General features: G+C 48.1%; 1 protein-coding gene across 8 annotated transcripts in view; it reads left to right on the plus strand.

The window, feature by feature from the left end:
* NTM (neurotrimin) overlaps window positions 1-26,672 on the plus strand; it is a 680,889-nt gene that overhangs the window by 540,062 nt on the left and 114,155 nt on the right. For all 8 annotated transcript variants that reach the window (XR_012155901.2, XM_073320725.2, XM_073320731.2 and 5 more), the window contains one exon: window positions 7,016-7,248. Coding sequence is in view for 7 of the 8 variants with exons in the window: in XM_073320725.2 (XP_073176826.2) it covers window positions 7,016-7,248 (233 nt within the window). In the remaining variant the exon portion in view is untranslated. The remainder of the gene's footprint in view (window positions 1-7,015; window positions 7,249-26,672) is intronic.

Here is a 26,672-nt window from a genome sequence, read left to right on the forward strand (position 1 = left end):
GAAGAGTTTGGAGGAGACACACATAAGTCAGTCTGTGCACACATGGCTGGAATGCTAGTTGCAGCTGAAGCGTCTCTGGAAATAGTTCTTTTAATAAAGATCCAGTTTAGTTTTAGAAACTTGGAGTCTTTTGATGTTATTACCCAGCACACGGTACATGAAACATGTTGGCAGCAGTCAGCCTAGTGAGAGAGACAGCAAGAAAGAGAATGTGATTAATAGGCAAACAAAGCAGCATCTAGAAGCAGAGATGCTACAACTCCACCTCTCATTCAAATTATGTGCCCACAGACTGGCTTCCTGGTGCATCCTCCAAATTTTTCCCTCCTGCAACCGGTGCTTCTCCCTCCAAGTTCCATCCAGGTTGTTACAGTTTCCACCTGGGCTGCACTTCCATCTCCCCAGGAGGTGATTATCTAGCCGTCTCTGATTGGCGATGTGGACGGGAGGATGGTTACGGTGTCTGGATGGATCGATGGGACAATGCATGTGGATGGAGAATAAGACATCTGAGCCACGAGGAGTCTGGGTTTAGAGTCCTTTGCTGGCTACAAAAGTTGGTGAAAATCAAACCCAAACCCTTCCTTTCTTGCCGTGAGAGGATGGGCCGTTCCCCAGGCAGACAGAGCTCTTCTCATCACCATGCCCTGAGCACAAGCTTCTTCAGCACGAGGCTGTTCTGGTGCTCTGTTCCCCATGCAGCCGAACATGATGATGTCTGCAGTGCATTGTCATGAATGACATCATAATGGTGCAAACAACGTGCAGGCTGTAACCCCTTGTTTGCCAAGATGGGTTCACAATATTGGGGTAGCAGAAGGCAGGGTGGGCTAGGATTTATGTTAGGACCACTGGGGATAGAGAACAATCTCCACACACTCATCCTCCTCATTCTTCCAGGGCTAAAAGGGAAAGAAACTTCCACCGTTGATCTTCAGGACTCCAGCAATGGTCTGTGTGGTGCTTGGAATATACAAGTGAAAGAGCCTATACTGGGCTTATTTGAGAGATCTTGCTGCTTTTCCTAAGACATACGGCACATTCCCCAAGGGAAGGGTGTGTCGGTGATACCCTGTCAGTAGTGTCATGAAGGGCTCCCACAAAAGTATTCTCACTTAGTCTGTGATAAACCCTGCACAGCTGTCTGACCTCTCCCCCACCAAGCGGGTAAACATGCATAGAGGTTTTAAAAATCTCTTTGGCCCAGATCCTCAAAGGTATCCTCTCTTTGAGGATCTGGGCCTCACTGCCAACTGATCCAAGCTAACTGAGCTGGTTCTTTAGCTCAGGCAGTCAAGACTCATACTATAAGATCCAGAGGTCCTGCGTTCAATCAGTGCAGGTGTCCTGTCTAGAGGCATCATTCCATAGGTATATGTGTTCACAGAAAGGAATGGTGCGGGGCTAAGGGATTCATGTATAATTCCATTTAAACCAAAGTTCTTTCTTCATAAACCCAGCCAAAGAGCAGGGAGGAGCAGCAGCCCCTGACACACAAATGCACTTTGTTTCAACTTCCCTCCTGGGAAAACACACTCAGGACTTGTCTATACATCGAGTTACTCACAAATTGCTGCTTTTCAATAACTCCATCTGTGCAAAAGTCCTAATGCTGATCCTGTAGCCCAGGATGAGTAGAGATGGGTGAGGTGATGGTGATCCAATCAGATATAAGAATGACCACAGTGAAGCTTTTTTGGCCTTCTGGATGTGTGACATGAAGTCCATAACACCATACGAGGATGGGACAGCTCTGTGTGAGTCGGGTCTTGCATGGCTAATTAATAATAATGCATGTTTGTTAGTGAACAGTGTAAATGTATTCACGCCCCCCCACCACAGGCTTCCTGTGTGGCCCTGAGCAAGTCACTTTTTCACTCTTTTACCTCAGTTTCCCAACTGTAATATGAGGCTAATAATGTTTCCTTTCTCTCATCCTTTGACTATGTACACAGTGGCTTGTACAGGGACTCTCTTTTACTATATGTATGTACAGCGCCTAGCGCAACTGGGCCTCAATCTTGGTTGGGGCCTCAAGATGCTACTATAAGTGCATTAATGATCATGTTAGCAGCGTTCCGGGGGATAGCTCACTGGGGAAAAAATTCAAAGGCAAAGATGTTGCTCCTCCAAAGTATAGCTCTGAGCCCGAGGGCTAAAGGATGTCTGGCAGGGATGGTTTAGAGGGATCCAGAGATTGGGGTGAACCCACACTGCTGCATCTGGGTGGTGGGATATTAACAAGGCACCACCCTCCTGGCACATAGTACTGGAATCTCGAACCATTGCTGCTGAGCAAGGAGGATGCTGTGATCGCGGCACACTAACAGCCTCCCCTCCTCGCTGAGGGAAGCCGGGAGACCTGGGACTCAAGATCTGAAGGGAAAAGAGATGCAGGGAGAATGAAGAGCGTGAGACCAAGAACATTGCCTCCCCTTGCTGGAGAACTCCAGGCTTTTCATCTTCTTGGAGAATAAGGCCCTGCCTTCTGAGCTGGAATGTAAAGGGGATTAAGGATCTTGAGAGACGAAATTACCTCATCTGCGCTTAATGACTTGTACATCTTTGCTGAGGCCAGGGCTGTTTCCTGGCACCTTGGGGACCCATTCCCCCCTCTCTCACTGGCACATTGCAGGGAGAGAATGGCTTCAAAGAGGTGCACAAGTGAGCAAGGGGAAAGTGTCTTTGGGCTTGGAGTGTTGCTGGAAGGAAAGGAGGGCAGGGAAAGTTTTCAGACTCCACCATGTATTTTAGCTCCCTCCTCCCCCTATTTGGAGCTTGCCCTTGCTGCTACAACCAAAGGGGCGGCTGGTTATTTTGTTTGCTCCAATCCACATTGTCTCCTTGGTGGGGAAAACAGGATTTCCCATCAACAGGCTCAGCTTTTAGTTAGGAGCCACTGGAAGAGGGCAAAGAGCCAGATGGGCAGGAGACTGCTGGCCATCCTGAGCTGCACTCAGTATCAGGAGCAGAGACTGAGCCTTGGCCATGTGACGTCTTCTCTTTCAGAACCATCACCCTTCCCTAAAAATGTATAGCATGGGTGCACTCCAGCGTGGCTCTGGATGGCAGTCGTGGGTCAGGATCAGAGCTCTGGACCCTTTCTAGGCCCCTGATGTGTGCCGCTGATGTTGGCCTTTATTAATGTGGCGCATAGGGTGTTGGCCTGTTGGCGAGAGTCAGGCGGCCTGGGTCTGACACTGACTCACTGAAGGCTATGTCCACTGGTATCGATGGAGTCACGCCAGAGATGCAGCTGGTTCTTCTGTAATGCTGGACAAGTCACTTAGAACTCAACAGCCTGATGAAGCTCCCAGGGAAGCCAGTGAAAAGACTCCCATTGTTATTGCTCAGGTCTGTACATCCCCACAGAGAGGGTGGAGTGGAGATGTACCCCTATCGGGGAGCCTTGGGTGGCATTATAACTCAGCCAGTAGCAACGCAGCCTTGGCACCACAACCTGTCCGTCCTTCTCCCCTTGGGAGGGATGCGCTATCAGCTGGGCCCAGCCCTGCTCTGAGCATCAAGACTGCCTGGCCCATCTCTGTCTCACATGGGTCAGAGGGAAGGATGAAAACCTGTCCCTGTAGGGGCTCAGGAATCCCATGTGGATGGCATGGAGGAGGACTGGGGTCTCAGGGATATTGCTGTAGTATCCGAGGCTTGGGTGTCTATTCCCAGGTATTGATTTAGTTGGTGTTGGTCCTGCTTTAAGCAGGGGGTTGGACTAGATGACCTCTTGAGGTCTCTTCCAAGCCTAATCTTCTGTGATTCTATCTGGAAGCTGTTTGTATTGTGCTTTTTTTTTTTAAATTTTAAGAGTAAGGAAATACAACATAAATACAATACAAAAGCCAGACCCTTGAGTCTGCCCATCCCAGGGAAGAGGAGTGTGCCTATGTGATAAGAAGAGATGGTGACCAGGCACTGTGAAGGGCAAAAGCACTGATTTCGCTGTGGCCTCATGCGTTGCCTGAGCTCCGTTACTTTTCAAAAGCGCTTAAATGCTCGTTGGATGGAGGGAATGCTTGGATTACATGCTGTCTGATTCCATTGTTGTCCATGGATCTCCAAGCTGGGGTGCTTCACAAAGGTGGAGGGGGAGGGGGAGGATTTTTTACTTAAATCTGCTCACTGGTCCATGGTGCAAACTTCAGCAGAAAGTGACAGGCAGTTAATCATCTGCATTCCCATCACCTGCTTCGTCTCTGAAATATCCAGTAGACAGGGCACCTCTTCATTTGTACAGAAGTGGGCCTCAGAGTGTTTGTTGGAACCTTTCTTTTACAGTATCTTTAAAAGTGCCGATAGCGGTAGGCCCAGACCAAAATCCTGGATCCATACATCCTCCAAAGTTGGCTCTAAACTCTGTGGCCCCGGCCCAGCTCTATTACGAACCATTATTCATTTAAAAAGAGAGGGATACAGTAGATTTGTCCTCTTGGGTGAGATCCTAAGGACCTTTCTCAGTCTTCAAACAGCCAGAACTCCCACTGACTTCAACAGGAGTTTGATTAAGCACAAACTGAATAAAGCCCTCTGGGTTTGCCTGTAGTGAAGCCATGGGGTTTTTTTTAGAAATAATAAAAATCTATGTATGTCAACAGCTCCTTTCATCTAAAGGTCTCTAAAGCAGAGAAGAAGAATGGTCGAGTGGTCAGAACACTAGCCTGGATTTGGGGGATCTGGGTTCAAATCCCTGCTCTGCCCAAAGACTCCCTGGATGCCCCACTTAGCCTCTGTGTGCCTCCATTCCCCATCTACAAAATGGGAATAATAGCATGGTCCAACCTCAGAGGAGTGGTGTGGAGACGTCAATACATTAAAGATTGTGAGGTGCTCAGGTAATGGGGCTCAGATCAGGACCGTACATCGATGAAGCAGTGTGAAAGTATTCTTGCTGGATCTCTGTGAAGTAAGTAAGTCTTCATGGGTAGACAATTATTGAACAGAGAGATTAGATGATTTTCCAAGCATCGCACACTGAGTCAGTGGGAGCACCAAGAACAGAAGACACAGTTCCCAGGCCTAGACCGTCTCGGGAGATTACACCCTGAGTAAGGTTTACTGGAACTCCAGTTCACACACAGCTGTGATTTTGGATCTTTCATTCTGTTCACTATTGATGGAGGTTCACGCTATTCAAATTCACGCTCAAGAGGATTCCGCTCATGATGAGGTGGTACCTCTGTATATGGGTAAATGAGTCCCTCCTTCAAAATGAGTCCATTCACAGATAACTTTACAACAGAGAAAAGGAGGACTTGTGGCACCTTAGAGACTAACCAATTTATTTGAGCATAAGCTTTCGTGAGCTACAGCTCACTTCATCGGATGCATACTGTGGAAAGTGAACAGGTTTAAATCAAAAATCCTCCCCCTCCCCCTCCACCTTTGTGAAGCATCCCAGCTTGGAGATCCATGGACAACAATGGAATCAGACAGCATGTAATCCAAGCATTCCCTCCATACTTTCCACAGTATGCATCCGACCAAGTGAGCTGTAGCTCACGAAAGCTCATGCTCAGATAAATTGGTTAGTCTCTAAGGTGCCACAAGTCCTCCTTTTCTTTTTGCGAATACAGACTAACACGGCTGTTACTCTGAAACTTTACAACAGAGCTCATTCGTCCCTCGTATAGCTGGGCAGCAGGCACAATGATAGGTCAAGAACAGAGTAATAGATATAGTAGAGAGGAAAGAAATGGGGGTGGGGGGGAGACGGGAGCATAGAGGCATACAAGAGAGTGGTGGCAAAGAGGTGCATGAATTTTAATAGTGACTTTAGTTGTCTTTCATGTTACTTTTATCATTGTTTATTACTTAGACTGTAGTAGCACCCCCAATATACTAACACTGAGGAAGGACAAGGTCCCCAGACGACATGCAGTGTCACCAAAATTCACTGACAAAATTCCACACTGGGGCCACAGTCATCCTTGCTGTCACTCCATTGACCTCCATTCACTGAGGTTTCCACGTACCACCTCTGTGATCTCTGCTGCTCCCTCGCTCGTTAACTTGCAAGTTAATTTGCATCACCACTGCTGGAAAAAGTAATGAAGTTGACTGGAAAGAATATAAACATGGGATCTTAGGCTGAGCGGGTTTATCCTCTGTCACTGACGTCTAACAAAGCTCTTTCTCTGGGTTATAAAGGCTGTTAAATGCTTTGAAAGGAACACAGTTGTATTCAGCTTGGATGCTTGAATGTTCTCCTGTCACATAAGGGGCTTGGGTTCATGGGTAGCACTCTGACTTTGCAGTCAGGGATCTGGGAAGCAGCATTTAGTGACAGTGACTGCTAACAAGATGATATGGTGTTGATGTGGATGAGTGAAAGGAAGCGAGGATGCTTGCAATGGGCAAACTTTAGGAAGTTGAAAGGTTTTCTTTGGATGTGTGCCCTGATCTTTTTTTGAGACTGTCTGCCTGGAATACTTGGGAGAACAGAAGCTATTTTCTCTTTCCTGCTTCCAGAAACTGAGAGAGACTAGCTTCCCTTGCTGTGCTTCACCTTTTGTTCTCCTGGCTGCAGGGAGATGGAGATCTCTGGGGGAAATGAAAAATAAGGTTTTGCTGGGGGAGAAAAGAGATTTGAAGTTTCCAAAAAGTTTGGATTGATATTTGGACAAAAGTTTAAGGCTGTAACTAAGCTGGCTTGTGTGCACTTGGTAAAAGGCAGCTTCAAGGTGAATGAAGGGGCCCCAAAGAGCCACTTGGGAATGGACTGAGAGGAGTTCAAGCCATGTGACTCTAAAGTAATTGAGAAACTTTTTGGAAATCCTCTTGAACTGCTCTGAGGCTCAGGTGGAATTTTAGATGGAACAAGAAGCCCTGAGCCCTGCAGGCAACGTGCTGATGTTCTCCTCCTGGGAAACCCGTGCTACTGGGTCTCTGAAACTGCTGCTCACAGCAAAGCTAAAAAAAGCAAAGGACAGAAAGAAAAGAGGCCGTGGGGAGAATAACCACGACGGGCGGTGTGCTCATGAATCACTTTTCTCCTTCCCTTCAGGTGCTCCGTGGATAACAGAGTCACTCGAGTGGCCTGGCTGAATCGCAGCAGCATCCTCTATGCCGGCAATGACAAGTGGTGTTTGGACCCCCGGGTGGTGCTCCTGTCCAACACCAAAACCCAGTACAGCATCCAGATCCAGGACGTAGATGTGTACGACGAGGGGCCCTACACCTGCTCCGTGCAGACAGACAATCACCCCAAAACGTCACGGGTGCATCTCATCGTGCAAGGTAAGGCCCAGGCGAGACAGGCTTTCTTGGGCAGCTAGGAGCTCGTTGCTTCCTTGGTTTCTCTTCTCCCATCTCTCCTGGTTCCTTTTCCCAATGGCCCCTTTCAACTCCTCTTCCCGTTTGCCACCATGACCTTTATTCCCAGTTCCCTTGTTCCCGTGGCTCCATCCTAGTCTCCCTCTTCCCAAACAACAGCATCTCCTTTCCCATTCCACTCACTGCCTTTGCTCTTTGCCAGCCTTGTCCCAGCTCCCCACACAGCCTGCCTGTCTGGCCTAAAGCTCAGTCCAAGTGTCATGGTGGGGGTTGTTTAGCCCCAAGTGGAGCAGGATCGTGAGGACCAGGCAGTCCAAGCAGAATCGAGCAAAGTCCATGTGTTTTATTTTTTTCTGGGAAGATGGGGCAGGGCTTGCCTGACTCCCTCTGAATAGTCATCAGGCCTCAACCTCAGCCGCTCTAGAGTCTGACACAGACGCTGTTCAAACCATTATTTTCTCACACTGGAGGGAAACAGCAAAGCAAATTATGTTTGAGGTAGTGGAAAGAGGATGAGAGGGACGAGAGCGAGCAAGCACATCCGTGCTGCGAGAAAGATACTTGCATCGGATCCATCTCTTTGTGTTGGGAGCGGATGTGTGTGCACCCGGTGGCCGGGAAGGTTGGGAATTCTCTGTGTAGGGAGGAGGGAGGATGTTTGTATTGGAGAGTTGTGTTTTCTAAATATGCAGTCACTAATACGTGCATGTACGCCAGTCAGGCTGCTCACTTGTGTCCATACATCCATTCTCTCATAGTGCAAAGTGCCATAGAGTCACGTCACAGTGCACAGTAAACACAGCACATGGGAGTCATGGGCCCGCAATCTTCCTCCACATTTGCCATCTTCACACAGCCTTGATAAGCATCATTCTGTGTCCCGTTGAGTCAGTGACATCATGAGACCACACCTGGCTCAGGTGCCCCCTGGCACCAGTCCCTCCAAAACTTGCTTCTGCAGTCTTCCTCCACTCATCTGACCCATGTGGCCCACAAACAAGTTATCTTTGTTTGATCACCTTAACGATCTCAGAAATCATTCCAGTTATGCTATACATTTGGGTGATTACCTTCTCATTAGTCATATGCGAGGTATAGCTAATGCGAAGCAATCACCTGTAGCATCTCAATTTGAAGGCAGAAAACCCTTTATGTCCTTCTTCCTTAGCATCCACATCTCACAGGCACATAGCAAGACGCTGAAGACGAGACTCCGCAATTTCATTTTACACTTCATGGAAATACCTTTGCTTCTCCAAATTTGGCTGAGGATTGCTGGAGCAGCAGTCGTGAGTCTGATTCTGTGTTGGTTGTCTGAGCCCTGGTCTACACTAGGACTTTAGGTTGAATTTAGCAGCTTTAAATCGATGTAAACCTGCACCTGTCCACACGATGAAGCCCTTTATTTCGACTTAAAGGGCTCTTAAAATCGATTTCCTTACTCCACCCCTGACAAGTGGATTAGCGCTTAAATCGGCCTTGCCGGGTCGAATTTGGGGTACTGTGGACACAATTCGACGGTATTGGCCTCCGGGAGCTATCCCAGAGTGCTCCATTGTGACTGCTCTGGACAGCACTCTCAACTCAGATGCACGATTGTTTGCCGTTGCTCTGACACAGGGAGGGGCGACTGACGACACGGCTTACAGGTTTGGCTTACAGGGAGCTAAAATCAACAAAGGGGGTGACTTTACATCAAGGAGTATTTCAGGCAGGACTTCACGGAGGGTTCCAATAAGAAATGGTGCACCTAAGTTATTGTTCTTATTGGAACAAGGAGGTTAATCTGGCCTCTGATTGATACATGGCTAGATTTACCTCGCTGCACCTTCTCTGTGAGTGACTGCAGTGTGACCTAGAGGAATGAGTCCCCTAGACGGGGGCCGGGGGGGGCGGTGGTTTGCAAATGAGTACAAAACAAATCTGGTCTATTTCTTGTTTTGATCCACTCATCTATCTTTTACATCTTTGGCTGGCAGCAGACGGTGCAGAAGGACTGCATGCCATCCACATCTCATGGCTGCTCAGCAGAAGATGGTACAATAGGACTGCTAGCCATCCTCATCTCTTGCCTGCCCAGCGGAAGATGATGCAATAGGACTGCGAGCAATCCGTATCGCCTGCCTGCTCACCATAAGATGGTTCAATAGGACTGACTGCAGGACTAAAGAGAATGACTTGATCAAGTCACTCCAGATTTAGTCCCTGCGCCCATGTCTGCCCAGGCGCTCCTGATCAACCTCACACAGGTGACCAGGAGCACCTCGGACATGACGATGACGGCTACCAGTCCTATTGCACCGTCTGCTGCCACAAGGCAATGGGTTGCTGCCGCTGTGTACCACAGTCTGCCAGCACCCAGGAGACATACGGTGACAGTGAGCTGAGCGGGCTCCATGCTTGCCGTGGTATGGCATCTGCACAGGTAACTCAGGAAAAAAGGCGCGAAACGATTGTCTGCCCTTGCTTTCACAGAGGGAGGGAGGGAACGGGGGCCTGACGATATGTACCCAGAACCACCCGCGACAATGTTTTAGCCCCATCAGGCATTGGGATCTCAACCCAGAATTCCAATGGGCAGTGGAGACTGCGGGAACTGTGGGATAGCTACCCACAGTGCAACACTCCGGAAGTCGACTCTAGCCTCGGTACTGTGGAAGCACTCCGCCGAGTTAATGCACTTAATGCACTTAGAGCATTTTCTGTGGGGACACACACACTCAAATATATAAAACCAATTTCTAAAAAAATGACTTCTATAAATTCGACCTAATTTCGTAGTGTAGACATACCCTGAGTGATGTTTAGTGTACCTTGCAGTCAAACTACCCCGGTGTCTGAAGTGTTCAACCCACTCCGGTGCCTCCTTAGATTTGGGTAAGAATATCTTTCACTTTTCAACAGATGTAGATGTCACCATCCTCTTTGCCTTTCCATGTGATCTCTTTAGACCTAACTTCTCTGCTTCCACCACTATAGTTTTCTACCAATTTTTGCAGCATTTCTTGCAATGATGCAGTCAGATCCATTTTATTCCTGAAGCATAGATGACAAGTTTTTCATCCACCAACGGGTACAGTCTCTTGTATGTTTCCATCAGTGGTGGCTCTTAAAATGTCTTCAACATAACAGTTGAGGAGGGAGATGCATGCAGCCCAGTTTAACATTTATCCCCAAATAATCCAACTACTTTGCTCACGGCCCACAAACAACAAAACTGTCATTTTTCCACAGATATTTTCTATCTGTTTTATTACATTTTTACCAACAAGCTGCAGGATTACCCAAAGAGGTTTGTGCCGTAAGTTGTCAAATGCCTTCACAAAATCCACAAAGACATTTACTACCTTCCCAGCACTTTTGCACTTAGCACATGCAGATAAAATATTTGCTCCACTGGACCTCTTTTGGGTCTCAATCTGGCTTGTTCTTCAGCCAGAAAGTTCTCTGTCTTGTGCACAGTTCTCTTCAGAACGATGCACAGAAGTATTTTATTAGGGCATGTCAGTAATGAAATGAAGTAATTTCCACAAACATCAGATTGCCTCTTTTTATTAATAAGAACCATCAGGGACTATGTCCAATCTTGTGGCATCTTCCAGACTCCCAAATCACATTGACAAACTTATGGTATGCTTGGATGAGTGCCCCTCTCCACTTTTAATTAGTTCTGCTTCTATGTTATCTACTCCATTGCTTTTTCAGTGACCCCATTGCATCCTCAACTGTGACATAGGAGGAGGTTCATCAGGACAAGTCAAGCTTCTTGTGTAGATTGCCCCTGCCTCTTTCACTTCCAACTTAGAATTTGTTTCGTTCATGTTCTCAGCAATACCTACCCAAAGCGCTGGGTGAAACAATATTTTTTCCTGACAGAGAAACCTTTTGAAAGAGTCTTAATGGTTTCATAGGCCTTGCTGGGGATATTTGCTACAAAGGAGTTCTGTATATTGAAGCAATCTTGTTCAAGTTAGTCTTCTTTTGCCACTTTAATCTGTGAACCTATTTCTCGTGTTAAACGAGAATATTGCTCTCTTGCAGTTTCATCGGTATTCCTTTGTGCTCTTAATTTCCTTCGTTGATCACATAACTCAATAATATTCTCTGTGATCCAAGGTTTCTTTTTTAGGATCCATTTCCCCAGGAGACCATCCATGGTCTCTGTAATGTAGCAGGAGATGATGTGCTGTGCCTGATCTATGCCTGGAGCTTTTGTTTAATCATCCTCTTAAATTCCACTTGTGCTCGATGGACTTTCAGTGAGTCAGCATTATAATGGACTCCGAGGTACTAGATGCTCTTTTCTTGTTTCCCAGTTTGATCTTTATGTCGGCCATTACTAATTTATTATCAGATCCTATGTCGGCCTTCTTGAAGGATGGATTCCCCACCCCACTGAGACGACATCTCTTCGAGGCCATGACAAAGGCGATCTTGTTCTGAGTCACAAATGCAATCATGTCCAAGTCCTTCTCCGTGCTGGTTTGTGCTTGAACAAAGTCTTCGCTAAGACTGAGTCGTTTCTAGTCGCACATTGCATGAGTCGCAGTCCTCTGCTGTTTGTCTCGGCGTAGCCAAACATCCCAACACAGCTGCACCATTCTGGGTTACTCTCGGGACCAGTGCAAGCATTCCAGTTACCCTATATCATTAAGATGTCTCTGAGGTGAACCACTGCTAGATCCTGCTCGATGTTGCGGTAGAATTTCTCAACCTCTTCACCACCACAGTCACTAGTTGGGGTGTAGCACTGGGAAACGCTTATGTTATAGGGATGGGCTGACAAGCTGAGGGTCATCGACCTGCTGCTGACTGGTTTGTATACTATCATGTAGCAGGCTGATCTGCTTCCTGATCAGCAGCGCAGCTCAATGTGTGCCCACTTTTCAGGCCATATGTGCATGCACAGTCTTCAAAACGTGTGTACTCACCAGTGTTTACATATGTGCATGTGTGTCTGTGTGGGTGTGTATCGGGCAGGAAGGAGTGTGCATGGTGCGATGTGTGTGAAACGTTGCTGTTTTAGTTGAGGGCAGTCTGGGTGAGGATCAATGGAAAACGTCTAATCCCTTGCTAGCAGTCTTTTCTCTCCGAGTTGGATGGGAGCCCTTTTAGCATGACACACCAGCTTGAGTACTGGAATCTCATCTCGGGCTAATTTTCGAATGCTGATGGGTGTATTGATTTGGCAACAAGCTGGGTTAAAAAGGCACTGGTCTGGTACACAGAGTTGCGTTATGCTAATCCGCTGTCGATGTGCTGGGGCTGAGCATTATTGACAGCCTAATGAATAGAAGGCCAAAAAGATTTCAGAGCTTTTTTTTCCCCCTCCTCCCTCCTTCTCCTTCTTCTTCCTTTTAAAGCAATTGAGAAAACTAAACAGAGCCGGACTTTTCCCATTTCCATTAGCTGTGAAATGGACAGGAGGTGCATCGCCGCCCCAAATTCTTGCTGTTTATCTTGCAGTCTGTTATTACCTGCCTGGGTTTCTTAAGATGAAGTTGATCACCTGAAAGTTCTGGAGTTGCCGTCAGACACCGAGGTGACACAACACAATTATATTGGATCTGTCCTGATTTCTGCTGCCAGGTTTCCTGACGTAACTTTCTCCATATCCTTAAGCATCCAGACCCCTCTCTCCGTCGCGTTGGATACCAAAGTCAAATCCTGTCTTATTTCTCTAGAGCATCACTCCAAAGCACTGGAGGATCCTCAACTGGTTCACAAATGATGGGCCCAATCTTGCAAGGTGCTGAGCACCCTCAGCTCTCATTGTGGTCGGCTGGAGTTGAGGGTATTCAGTACCTTGTAGAATCAGGCCTTATGTTTTCTACAGGAATTGCTTAGCTCATCGTCAAAAGACAGCCACTGCTGGGGTGGAACGCAGCAACAGTTTAACAGCACACAGCAATGCTACATCGCTGTTTAGGGCAGGAAGTGAAGAAGAATATTGTATCCTATTAACAGTACAAGGGAGACAGACTGTAGTGACCCAGAGTAGAATTCAGCCAGGATGCTGGGACTAACACGTCTTGCCCTTGGAAAATGTGTCCTATAATAATATGACCCAGTATAACCTGCCTGTAAAAAAACAGTCTCTGAAAGTGCAAGTCCTCACTCTGTGTAAAGGGTGGCGCTCTGTGGTCCGGTGTCAGACCTACTGTCAGTGCTGAGTCCATCTGTGGGACCCAATGCCATGGCCCCTGGTGTCCTGCTTAGATAACTCACTCCCAAGCCAACTTTTTTATTCAGCTAAAATGAGGAAGGGGGATTCATCTCCCCTCTCAGGAAACAAACCCAAACCCAGTCGTGAGCCAGCATCTGGACAGCAAGGGCTGCAGATCACGGGAAGAGCAAACAGCTGCTTTTCCGACTGCAGAATGTGAGCATCTCCTGTTGTTCTGTGACGTTTATTTGGAAGGGTCCAAAAGGAGAGGTGAGCCGGGGTATTCAGTCCCTGTTTTCTAGTCCTCTCCCTTGATGGAATTTTGGCATTTCTGCTTCTGGTTGAGGTCAGGGCAGGAAGCACCAGCGCTGCTGTGAAAATGGAACAGAGCAGCCTTGGAAACAGTTTATCTGAGCTGCCTCAGTCTCCTAGGAGGGAGTTTGAGTTTGTGGGAGGAAGATTTCGATTGGTGATGATAACACCTGAGCCACTTTGTCCATTGCTCACACCCCCCCTAGCTTTCACCTGTGTGACTCCTTTTGGAGACCCGGCCTTGAAAACTCCCCAGACGGTCTGAACTCCAGCCCTTCCACATCTCGTTCTCAAACCTTCTGAAGACTTTAGCAGACTATCTGCAGGACACGTTTTCAGAGCAGTGGAGCCCCACCTCAGATAACTAATAATGTCCCATTGCTGGGGTTAACCGCAGGGAAATTACTCAAATTTTAAATACGATCAGTTAAGGTAATAACCTGAAACAAATGATATGACCAGGTGGCCACACACAGAGCTCTAGGACATAGGAAAGGGCCTTTGGGCAAAATTCTGGAAGTGAGTGCACCAGAACCTCTCAAGAAGCCATTGAATTCTGCTCTGGGGCAGGCTATATTCTCCTAAGGATCCGACCTTCTTGGGCCATGAGATCTTCCACTTTTGTCCGGCAAGTCCTCTTAAATAAATCCTGTGATTTATGCAAGTAATCCAGAGATACACAATGAAGATGTCAACACACACTATGGATTACTTCTCTTGGAGTGATATATCCTCTTTCCTCCCGGGGCAAGCTGTCTTAGTGGGGTAGCAAAGTATAAGGTATCCTGGAACATTGCAGTGGGAAGAGGATACAATACCTGTTTAGTGCTGGGTTGACAGTCTTCGAGGCCGAAAGCCTCCTACAGAAATGCAAAAGAAAGGGGTTCAGCAGGACTAGCAGCTCCCACCACCAAAGAGCCTCAGCCCACACCAGGAGGGAATGACCCCTGTCATGAAAGGATAGTTCAGTCCCTGTCCCATCTGCTAAGAATGCCAGCAAGGGAGCTAACTGTACGATGGTGAGCTCCGTGATGTGGACGCTTGTCCATGGAGAGCCAGATGGCAATCCACCAAACTCAGGTCACCCAGGCCATTGAACAGCAAAACTCACCTTTTCAAAAGAGGCCACTGGTTATGGGGGCCTCAGTTTTGTGGCACTGAACTGAAGACACCATAGACCTGATTTTTAGGGGTGCTGGACACCTGCCACTCCCACTGACTTCTACTGGGGCTGTGGGCACTCCAAAGCAACTCTGAGAATCAAGCCCAAGTTGGGCACCCGAAAATTAAGACATGCAAATTCGGTGGCCACTTTAAAACACGTCGGTGCTGGTTGTTCATGAACTGGGCTGGTTGCAAACCAACAAGCTAGGTGCAAAGTGTTAGAGGTTCTTAGCACCCACAGGTCCACCTGACTTTGTCAGCGTGATGGATCTTGGGAGCTCTGTGCTCCATCCCCAGTTTTGTGGCTCATCAGATCTCCTTTCACTTTTGTTCAAGCTTCACTGAAACTAAACTGCAGGATCAACGTTCCCTTTTCATTACTGGTACTGAACTGGACCGTTCTGGGGAGGCTGCCTTTCTCTTACCTGACCTAGTGTGTTTGGGTTACAATGAAGTCTCCTACAGATTGTACCTGTTGAGCATGGTTTCTTTTCAGGGAAAGTTCTGCCGTGCATAGATGGACTGTGTTAAATAGAATCAAGAGGCACTGGCTCAAAAGACTTCATCTCCTGGGCTTCTGGCAATGTTTTGGGTAGTCAGGATCAGAAGGCTGCGGGCAGAGAGGGATTCAGGGTGAGGAACGACCAGAGTATATGCCACAAAAATGTAATTGCCCCCTGGAATCCTGGAAGAGCCTCATTTGCAAAATGCAAGGCCACAGCTCCTGATCTGTGAGACGCTGCGCGGAGGAACCTGGTGTGGCTCTCCAAGTTCTGAATGAGGAGACTTCACACACAACCCACTAGCCTTTGGGACACAACAGCTTTCCTTCCTTTCATCCTCACGTTCCCCCTGCAGGTCTAATTAATGACTAAGTGCTTCCAAGCCCTGCCTGCTCCTTTCAGCCACCTGGGTGGTTGCTGCACTCTTCAGGAAACGGTGCCTTGGTCTGGGGATCCCAAACAAACCTGCCTCTGGCCCCTACTGTGTCTCAGCCTTAGCGGCCCACCCCCCTCACCCTGCTCCCCATAGGACACATAAGCTATTTAAGTCTTGCAAACACAGCCCTGCCAGGGGTTACCAGGCAGAAGAGAGTGGGGAGGGGGAAGGATGGCATCTGGAAAGCTCTATTTATATTTGTAACACTCCCTCTCCTCAGCCTGCAAAAGACTCCTTCAGCCTTGTAAGATGCATTAAAGAAAGTGGGCCTTTTCTCAGTATTGGAAACAGACCGGGTGAGTGGAGCACCGCATTGGCTGGGGTTGAATTTCACTTAGACACCACATTTGCATGATAGAAAATAGGGGAATTTTAGTGTTTCAGACAAACCAACCTGGGGGATATTAGCACTTTTCCATCTCTTTATCAGTTTCCCTGGCCCTATCTGACTCTTTCTGTTGTCGCTAGAGCAACTAATCACTCCCTCCCACTTTGTTTGGTGTAAATGAGTTTTCCCACTTCTTCCTGGGTCTGGTTAATCTGCAAATCCTGCCATTGTTTGATAGTTAATTACCTGCTTGCCGGGAGTTAGGGGCTGTGTAGCTCAGGTGGAAGGGGGAAGTGCTGATACCTTGCCCAGACATAGGAAAGCCAGCAGCGCGGAGCCAGGGCGCTTCACCTCACATATGGCGCAGATGCGGTCGTGCGGTGTGGAGGCATGCAGCCGCACGAGCCTCTCTGCAAGGTGTGCGCGGTGTAGATAATGGGACCGTTGGGCCTACGGCATGTTCATGCTGCCTTTTATTTCCTTTGTGTGTCTGTTTTCATTCAAACACTGAACTCTGCCCAATTAATTTTCCTTTGGCAGCATGAGCCCCTTTTCTTCACATGAAAATAAGAATAGCTTCTAAGACCTCACTCCCCCCTCCACTTGTACTGGTGTAAATCAGGATTAACCCCATTGCAACCCATGTGGCAATGGTTGTGAAAACAGCGTAAGTGGGAAGAGAGTTAGGCCCTTGATTTCTGGCCACTCGGGCCCCAGGCATCTGGGTTGCTTGCAGGGGAACTGAACGCATAATCTTTGCCTGGCTTCATACCTGAGCCAGAGCAGAACCTGAAATCCTAGCACCTCACTGACGGCCGCCATGTACACTACAGTCAACTCCAGCCAGCCTATGCTACTGGTAAGGAAAGGTGCCCTGCAGGACCCCACTGCTGGGCTCTCGGGGCTGGCTAAGGCAGAGGGGCAGAGAATTGCAAAGCCACGGGCCCTTATGTGGATCATGCCTCCCACTCCAGATTGCAATGGGAATCTTTCAGCAGGCCCGACTTCCAGATCTCATGTGAGATAGGTGGCTTTTTAGCTGTTGAAAAACCTGTTGGATAAGAGGCAGCTGGCCAGGATCTGGTAGCACTGAGTCACCCCAGGGAAGGCTGTGAAGCGATCACGCTGGGGCATTCTGCAGTAGCTGCAGTCGGAGTGGATTTCAAGAGCGTGATGGTCACAGCATGGTGAGGTCTGGAGGCCGGGGCAACTGTGACTATGTCGGCAACTCACAGGAAAACTACAGCCTCACACCCACTCGGGAACACTGATACAGCGGCTGGTTGGGGGCACTGCACTAGACAGGGCTGCTGCTGAACCAGACGAGAATATCCAGGTAAAGTCATTCCAGTTTCTTATATAGTCTGAGCTGTCACCAGCTCTTTCACATCCAACACGGCGGCCCTGGCCAGACGCTGGGATAACGGTGAAATAGAGCCAGTGTGATCGGGTGAGGCAGCGTGGCCTAACTATCGCCTCTCGGTCTGTGTGCTTATACTTTGCTCTTCACTGTGGTATCTAAACGCATAGATGGAGCTATTGTGAACGTACTTGTGAGATGGCAGGTGTTACCCACCTCTCCGCACGGTGTCACATCCACAGCGAGCAGCAGCTTTCTCCACAGTCATCTATGGCCTTGTCTAACCAAACTCATTTCTGGCTTCGTGCCCGTAGCTGACTACAGCTAGTGCGGCTTCTGTTCAGGTACCCTCTCTTGGTGTGTAAGGCCAAGGGAAGAATTTCCAGGCACCGAACAACAAACCTGTGCAATAAGCTACTGGAGAATGTGATAGACGCTTGGAGTGTTAATAGCTCCAGGGAGATGCCTGCATTTGTTGTTGCAGGAGGAAAGGACTGGATGGGGGGGATGTGGTGTTGAGAGGCCAAGATAAAAGCCATCTCTGATGCTGTGTGAAAAGCCAGCTTGCATCCCTTGATACTAAGTGCCAGCCATGGCACCCTAGCGAACCTGCAGTCAGATAAACAAGATCATCTCCCGCCAGTTTTTTTTTTCCCTCCTCTCACCTAATAAGCGATTCCTGCAACTGAGCTGTTTAGTATGCAACAAAACAAGGCCTCAGCACCATGCTCGGGATGCTTCACAGAGGCTGAGGAGTTCCCCTGATTTAAGAAGCCTTTTCCTGGGGCATGGGGGGGAGGAACACGAGCGTGAATCACGTCTCTTTTACTAATGTTGCACGTCGCTCACTGGGGGAAGAGCGAGAAGCCACCCAGTGCACTCGGTATATTGGTTCAATGGGTTTATAATGCGTGTCAGGGCTGGGGCTACTCCTGGAAAAGTGAGGAACTCTGTAAGGTCAGGAGTTCAACAGTAGGGCTTGTGACCTACCAGAGGGGTGCAGAATGGGAGTCAGTCAAAATGGCTGTCTCTTCTGCACTGCTGTAGACATCTAATTAACCTCGGCTAATTCTCCCCAAGAGAAGGGCTGGTTGTTAAAGGCTCATTACCATGCATGAATTACTCAAATGCCTTTGCTATTCCTCTGCCCGGTCTGCAGTTCATTCAGGCTGCCATTGAAAGCCAAGCTGTTTTCTCCCTGTCAGCCTGGTTCAGTCTTTGGAGTCCATGGGAAGACTCCCTTTGTGTGTGTCATCGGCAGAGGGGCCAGAAGAGGGTTCTGTAGACAGGCTCAGCAAGCTGGTACTTTTCTATAGTGACCACCATCGTGTGTTCCAGAATCTCAGTGTTTATTTATATATTTTAATTAAGTTTCTCTAGACCAAAGCGTTATAAAGGTAACCTTCAGGTGGTGTTCAACGCAGTGACTTTTGCCTGAATCTGTAGAGAGCCTGGAACAATAGCACTAGAGAGAGAGAAGGAGCTATGAACTTCCCTATTTACTCATTAAAGTATTATCTCTGAACCCTAATGATGACAGCTGAAATGTTAAAACTATTGGCTATTTCACTGGTGACCTCACAAAGATGAAGGACAGTGCCATTGTGATCGTCTCAATTTACTTTGAGGAGCAGTTCATTGCAGCATCATCAGTGGGTTGAGCCTGGGTTCTGGGTGCAGTTTAGGAATTTACCACTGTGATGGGTTCCCCCTGGGGTGCCACCTGGAACTGGGGTACCACTGAGTCCTCTGACCCACCAGCCTGGGCTTCCTTTCTCACTGTGCTGCAGTGACAAGCTGCAGACCCGCTCCCAGTCCTACACTTCCCCCAGTATTCACACAGGTTGGGACACACCCAGCTGCAGTTACATGCAGGCTGTCTGACCAGACACTGCATGAACCAACAATAGAGAGGCTACAAGCCGAGGACCACAGAGTGGTACCATCCTGCCTTGGCCCAAACCCTAATCAGTATGAATTTATTATCCAGTTTGCCTCTGCATCAATGTGGAGAGGAATATGCAACAGCCTTTGCCCCTTAAGCTACGATTTCCCATGCATTTCACTCAAACTGACTGGTTTAGATAAAGTGAAAACAAGTTTATTAACTACAAAAGATAGATTTTAAGTGATTATAAGTGATAGCAAACAGATCAAAGCAAATTACCTAGCAAATAAACAAAAATGCAAACTAAGTCTAAAGATACTAGAAAGATAGGATATGAATTAACAATCTCTCACCCTGATAGATGATACAAGCAGGCTGCAGATTCTTAAGGCACAAGCTACACTTGCTTTGCATCTTGGAATCCCCATGTGTCTCATACACAGGCTAGAAATCCCTTTAGCCTGGGTCCAGCACTTCCCCCAGTTCAGTCTTTGTTCCTCAGGTGTTTTCAGGAGTCCTCTTGTGTGGGGAGGGAATAGCCAATGATGTCACTCCCTGCCTTGTATAGCTTTAACATATGGCAGGAACCCTATGTCCCAAACTCAGTTTGTGGAAAAATACTGACATCCCAAGATGGAGTCCAGAATCATGTGGCCGGTCACATGTCCTTGTAGAGTCATAGCAGCCATTACTTACAGGCTGTCTGGAGTGTTCTCAGGAAGGCTCACCAGGTGGGAGATAAGCTTCTCCTAAGGCCTATGGTTTTCCCTAATGGCTCATTGCCCTGAATAGGCCCTTCCCAACCAGCTATCTAGACCAAAAGCATCTAGTCTAGTGGGCATCACCCAGGTGTAACTACGTTTGAAGTATAGATCCATAAACAATATTAATAACTTCAGATACAAAAATAATACATGTATACAAATAGGATAATCCTATACAGCAAACCATAGCTTTTCCAATGACTCCTCACATGACCCGTCTTGTACAAAATGCATCATAATTATGCCCTAATCACATCATAACAATATAACTATGAAGAATATGGCATGCAGTGTCACAACGGCCATTTCATTTTTTTCTTATTCTAACTCTTGGTTGTAGCAAGATAAGCCGTTAAAAGGGTTGTATACGAATGTGCAAGTAACCTTGTACTTTACCTTTTGCAGGGTCTCCCATGGCTTTGGCTATGTTAAAAAATGGGGCATATTTGGCAGACACATTAGCGTACCATGCTAATTAACACCTTGTTAAGCAGCACTTATCATTTAGTGTAGACAAAGACAGTGGTGTTTAAAAAGGTATTTGCTGTGGACAGTCTCTGGCCTGTGTTACAAGAGGTATTCTTGTACACAGAGGTATTCTGTGTTACAAGAGGTATCCCAAAGTATTCTTGTCAGCAAGTTAAGGAAGTATGGGCTGGATGAATGCACTATAAGGTGGGTAGAAAGCTGGCTAGATTGTCGGGCTCAACAGGTAGTGATCAATGGCTCCATGTCTAGTTGGCAGCCAGTATCAAGTGGAGTGCCCCAAGGGTCAGTCCTGGGGCCGGTTTTGTTCAATATCTTCATAAATGATCTGGAGGATGGTGTGGATTGCACTCTCAGCAAATTTGCAGATGATACTAAACTGGGAGGAGTGGTAGATACGCTGGAGGGGAGGGATAGGATACAGAAGGACCTAGACAAATTGGAGGATTGGGCCAAAAGAAATCTGATGAGGTTCAATAAGGATAAGTGCAGGGTCCTGCACTTAGGACGGAAGAACCCAATGCACAGCTACAGACTAGGGACCGAATGGCTAGGCAGCAGTTCTGCGGAAAAGGACCTAGGGGTGACAGTGGACGAGAAGCTGGATATGAGTCAGCAGTGTGCCCTTGTTGCCAAGAAGGCCAATGGCATTTTGGGATGTATAAGTAGGGGCATAGCGAGCAGATCGAGGGACGTGATCGTTCCCCTCTATTCGACATTGGTGAGGCCTCATCTGGAGTACTGTGTCCAGTTTTGGGCCCCACACTTCAAGAAGGATGTGGATAAATTGGAGAGAGTCCAGCGAAGGGCAACGAAAATGATTAGGGGACTGGAACACATGAGTTATGAGGAGAGGCTGAGGGAGCTGGGATTGTTTAGCCTGCAGAAGAGAAGAATGAGGGGGGATTTGATAGCTGCTTTCAACTACCCGAAAGGGGGTTCCAAAGAGGATGGCTCTAGACTATTCTCAATGGTAGCAGACGACAGAACGAGGAGTAATGGTCTCAAGTTGCAGTGGGGGAGGTTTAGATTGGATATTAGGAAAAACTTTTTCACTAAGAGGGTGGTGAAACACTGGAATGCGTTACCTAGGGAGGTGGTAGAATCTCCTTCCTTAGAGGTTTTTAAGGTCAGGCTTGACAAAGCCCTGGCTGGGATGATTTAACTGGGAATTGGTCCTGCTTCGAGCAGGGGGTTGGACTAGATGACCTTCTGGGGTCCCTTCCAACCCTGATATTCTATGATTCTATGATTCTAGGTCAGACTAGATGATCACAATGGTCCTTTCCGGCCTTGAAATCTATGAATCTATGAATAAACTGGTGGTACTAAACCCTAATGGGGAACCTATGCTGTAATTCACCCTGTTTAACCTTTGTTAAAGTATGTGCTGCCTACTCTACACTATACATTTAAAATGTTAGCTTGTGTTAGCTAATATCTTCTGTTGGTGGTGGTGTTTGTTTAGAATTTGTATCACAGTAGTGCATAGGAGCCACAGTCATGGGCGAGAACCATACTGTGCTAGTCAAACAGAACAAAAGTCGGTTCCCAACCCAACAAGTTTGCATTCTAGTGATGGGGCACCTGCCCCACACAGGGCTCTAAGGGATTAATAGAGCCCTAAAGAGGCTGCGTAGGAGGCAGCCAATCAGAGAAGGGCTGAAGGGAGCAGCCAATCAGGCCCATATGAAAAGGGAGCTGCAGGGCAGAGGAGGGCAGTTCTCTGCTCGGAGCCCAGGGAGGAAGGACTATGTCTCTGGGGGACTGAGAGAGCTGCCAGCACCCTGGACAGAGCAGTGCTGCAAGCAGGAACCAGGGGAGTGAGAGAGAGCTCCTGGCTGGCTGCTGGGGTTTGCAGGCTGAGGCCCTGAGGCAAGGGCAAAGAGGACGCTGGGGCCACGAGGAAGTGGCCAGACAATTTGCTGCAGTAACCACTCAGAGAAGTGGCTGAACAGCGGACTGCAGGTCCCTTTCCAAGCACAGTGTGTGGCAAGCCGGAGAGCTATGTCACTGAAGTTGACGCCAGGGTCCTTGGAGAGACGTGGGTCCAAGAGCAGGAGTGACGGTGGTGAGGCACCACCCAAAGAGGGCGTACTAACATGCAGAGCTAATCCCCAAGACAGCCAGCAGGAGGTGCCAGAGTGGTGAGTGAACCGCGTTACAATTCTAAATACAAAGAATCATAGAAATGTAGGGTTGGAAGGGACCTCAAGAAGTTATCAAATCCAGCCGTCTTTTGCTGAGGCAAGACCAAGTAAACCATGCCTTTAGATCTCAACCTACTCAAAGGCTAGGAGCGTACACTGGTCTACCTACATCAGTGTTGTTATATCAGGGCACATTAATGAAGAAAAGGCATCTTAACTCCTTTACATCCACCTGGACTTCCTTGCACCCTCTTACTGATGCGTAACTTACTCATTACCTGTGACTTGGCCTCTGACTTGGTGATATCTGCAACATTGCCATCATTTCCATGGCAACAGGCTGTAATATCATTGGCTCAGGATTATGTGCAGCGTTTGAGCTGGGCTGGATGAGGAGGAAGTTTTTACTTGCAAATCTGATTCACCATGTTCACTAATATTCACTCAAAGGGTGTTTGGCCTGAGCATAGGACGGGCAGCCAGGCACCCCGGAGGACTGCCCCCGTCTCCGATATTCACTTGACCTCTCTCCAAATCAATTTAGCATCTGTGAGATGGAGATAATACTCTTCGCCTACCTCGGGGGGGTGGGGAGTGTACAAGGATTAATTAGTTAATGTCTGCAAAGTGCTTTGAAGATGGAATGTGCAATGTGAGCGCTGAGTGTTGTTATTAATTATGTAGCAAGTGGGGAGGGGAGTGATTGAGGGGAAGGGGGGAAACAGAGAACCTAGAGCGTGTACTGTAGTGTCACTCCCTAGCCCAAGTGTGAGCAGACATACTGCAAAGCCCTACCTGAGTTACTGCTCTTCATTGCTGCCGCATGCACCCAGGTGCATTGCTAGGACTTCTAGGGGCATATCCCATGGTTCTTTGAGGTGCAATAAGTTGAGCTGCTCTGTGATTCTTTCCCAGTGAATTGAGGGAGAACTTGTCTTTCCTTCTGGGGACACAGGGGCCGGGGGCGGGGGAATTGTGGGAAAGCATTGGAGGACTATAGGCACCTCAGAACTTGAGTATCATTCAAAAGACTTCAGAGAATAAGCTGTGGGGGACTGAACTGATCTCCTGAAATCAGGAGGATGAACCTGGTGCGACTGGGGTTTGAACCTGTGATTTTAGGTATGGCAAACCGAAGAGTGAGGATTCAAATACTTCCCCTCCAGCATGCAGTCCTTGTTCCTAGGCTGCATGGGCCTGATTCTGCATCCCTGGTGCACACTGAAGTGCTTTGCATTGATTTCCGTGGGCCTTGCCCCTAGGGTAAAGTGATACTCAGTGCGCACAAAGGGGGCAGGAGTTGGTCCTATGTCTCCATTCAGACATATATATCACCACTCAGTTTTGCCCCCTTCTCCTAACCACCTTGGCCTCACGCTGCCTTCCTTCATGCTCAGCTGCTCTGTATGCCCACACAGACCCTTGTCTTGGATGGCCACGCCAGCTAGTCACTTAAAACCTCTCCCTCTCCTTGCAGCCGCTGAGGGGACATTAGCATTGTCATGCCTCAGTGCCAGCCCCCTTTACAGGAGGGGCAAATTCTGCCCCAGGTGTAACTCTAGGTTACTCCAGATTCACGCTGGGCGCTCCTTGGAATGGTATTTGGCCCACAGACCCTGTTCTGGGAGCAGTGGCTGGGCAGCACGAGCACCCAGCTCCTGGCAGAGGAGTCTGGAGTGCTGAAGCTGTTAATCCATGTGCCACTACACACAGTGAGTGCTTGTCGGCCCCTGAACAGCACAGAGCTTCCCTGCCTTGTGGTTGCCACCTCCACCCACCTGCGAGCCACATGCCAGGTGGTGATTGACGTGTTGCATATTGATGCATGAAAAATGCATCACCTCACCGGTTAGAAGCATGTTTTGTTTCCCAGATGGAAATGGCTGGGTTTTATTAATCAGACAGACGAGGAGCAGGACGCGGGGGCGGAGGAGGATGGGAAGGAGCAGCAAAAGCCTCTTTCAGCTGCAGGACCATTCATAAGACAGAGTATCCCCTGCCACTGGGAGTAGAGCACTCAGCAACGCCTAAGATCAGGCCTATGGCTTGCAAACAGCCCCAAGCCATATCGGGTATTGGGATCATGGAGGGATCTGTGAGAGGCCTATCTCAAACAACAATATTGCTAGTCTGGGGTTGTCACTATCCTTTACTGCCCAGTCTTTGTTCCCCATGCTCCCCTGTTACTTCCTTAGTTGGATTTCACTAAGATAAATCCATAAATCCCATAGACTCTTTTGAACTACAGACCCCAATACAATCCATCCACCATCTGAAGTTGGGTGGAGCTGGTTAATTTCCACAAGGTATGGAACACCATATTGGTTTCACATGGTACAGACAGAATCATGGTATAAATCAGTAATATCACACTCACACACACGCACACACTCACACACAGAGGGACAGGTCTAGAACCCTGATCCGTAAGGTCCCAAGATCCTGTTTGATATGAAGGAGAGCTCCCTGAGCTGGCAATGGTAGTAGCCTGCAGATTTTGTCCCCGTATGTTGCATAGACGTGTAATGCACTTTGCACATGTAAGCAACCTATGGTAAACCGGATACCTGTCCACACGGGATATCACCATCAGTTAATGTCCAGCGCAGCTTACCAGGGGAGAGGGTTGTTGCTGGAATTAGATTTGCAGTTCTCTTGCTCAGTGAACTCCAGCAGTCAGATCCGCCATCCCCTTACTGCTCATATCACAGTCAGTGCGCTGAGGTGGATTTATCCAGTCAAAGCCTTGGAGCTTGGTGACTAATTCTGCCTCTTGGTAGGAGTCCCAGTTGCCGGAGTCTTCGGAACTCTTTGTGACTCTGTGTATTCGTTTCAGTGGAGCTGCCCTCATTTACACCAGCGGAGTATCTGGGGTCAGTTAAAGCCCTAGACTTGGCACTCACCTGTGGATGGATGCTTTGCGGAGCCACACCTTTTCGTGACATTTTAGCGCTAGGCTCCTCTCCCAAATGAATCTCAGTCACGACCTATACACCTCTAGCTCCTTCTATTCCCGTGCCAATCAAGTCAATGCTCTGAACCTGGGACCTTCAGTGGACGGACTATTCCAGTTGGCTCCCACACAGCCTGTCCGAACTGCATTTCCAATCCCTCTCTGCCAATGTATCTCTGTCCTGACCTTCAGTGTCCCCCGACCATTCCATTCCCGAGCCTTCCTACCAATGCATCTTAATCCTGCCCTCCTGTCATCCCTGTCAGTTCAATCCTGCCCCCCCGCCACCCCGAGAGGCAGCTGCTAATCATCCCTTATCTGTGAGCTTTGGATCACTGTGTATGAGTATTTAGGCTCTTACCTTCATTGTAATTCTTTGTTTGTTCTTTAATAAAAAAAACCCATTGAGCCCCCTAGATACCAGAGTTGGAATCAATGGGACCTGCTGCCTCCTGCATGCCAGTCTGGTATCGGATCCATCCTGCCAACACAGTCTCCTCTGGGAGTTACATGTTTGAAAACAGTGCAGCAGCCTCATCTCTGATTCCGTGTTTTTCTCCATCATTTGCTTTATTAAATATTGATTTTCTGTTGCATTATTAAACCTTAAATCCTGAGCATAAATTCTGAGCTGATACTTTAATCTGGCTCTCCTCTGGTTCTCCTTTTTGGCCTTTAGAACTGGTTTTCAGGCCAGCTCTCCTGGGGAATCTTTGAGTCAAGTCCAGAGCTTGTCGCAGGACTTAGGGGGTGTGGAGGAAGAGGAAAGAGCAGAGACCTCTACTCAGAAGTAGGGTTGCCGACTTTCTAATAACACAAAACCCAACACCCTATCCCCGCCTCTGCCCCGCTCCTCCGAGGCGCCACCCGATCACTCC

This window comes from Lepidochelys kempii, chromosome 22, assembly GCF_965140285.1.
Source record: "Lepidochelys kempii isolate rLepKem1 chromosome 22, rLepKem1.hap1, whole genome shotgun sequence".
NCBI classification, from domain to species: Eukaryota; Metazoa; Chordata; order Testudines; family Cheloniidae; genus Lepidochelys; species Lepidochelys kempii.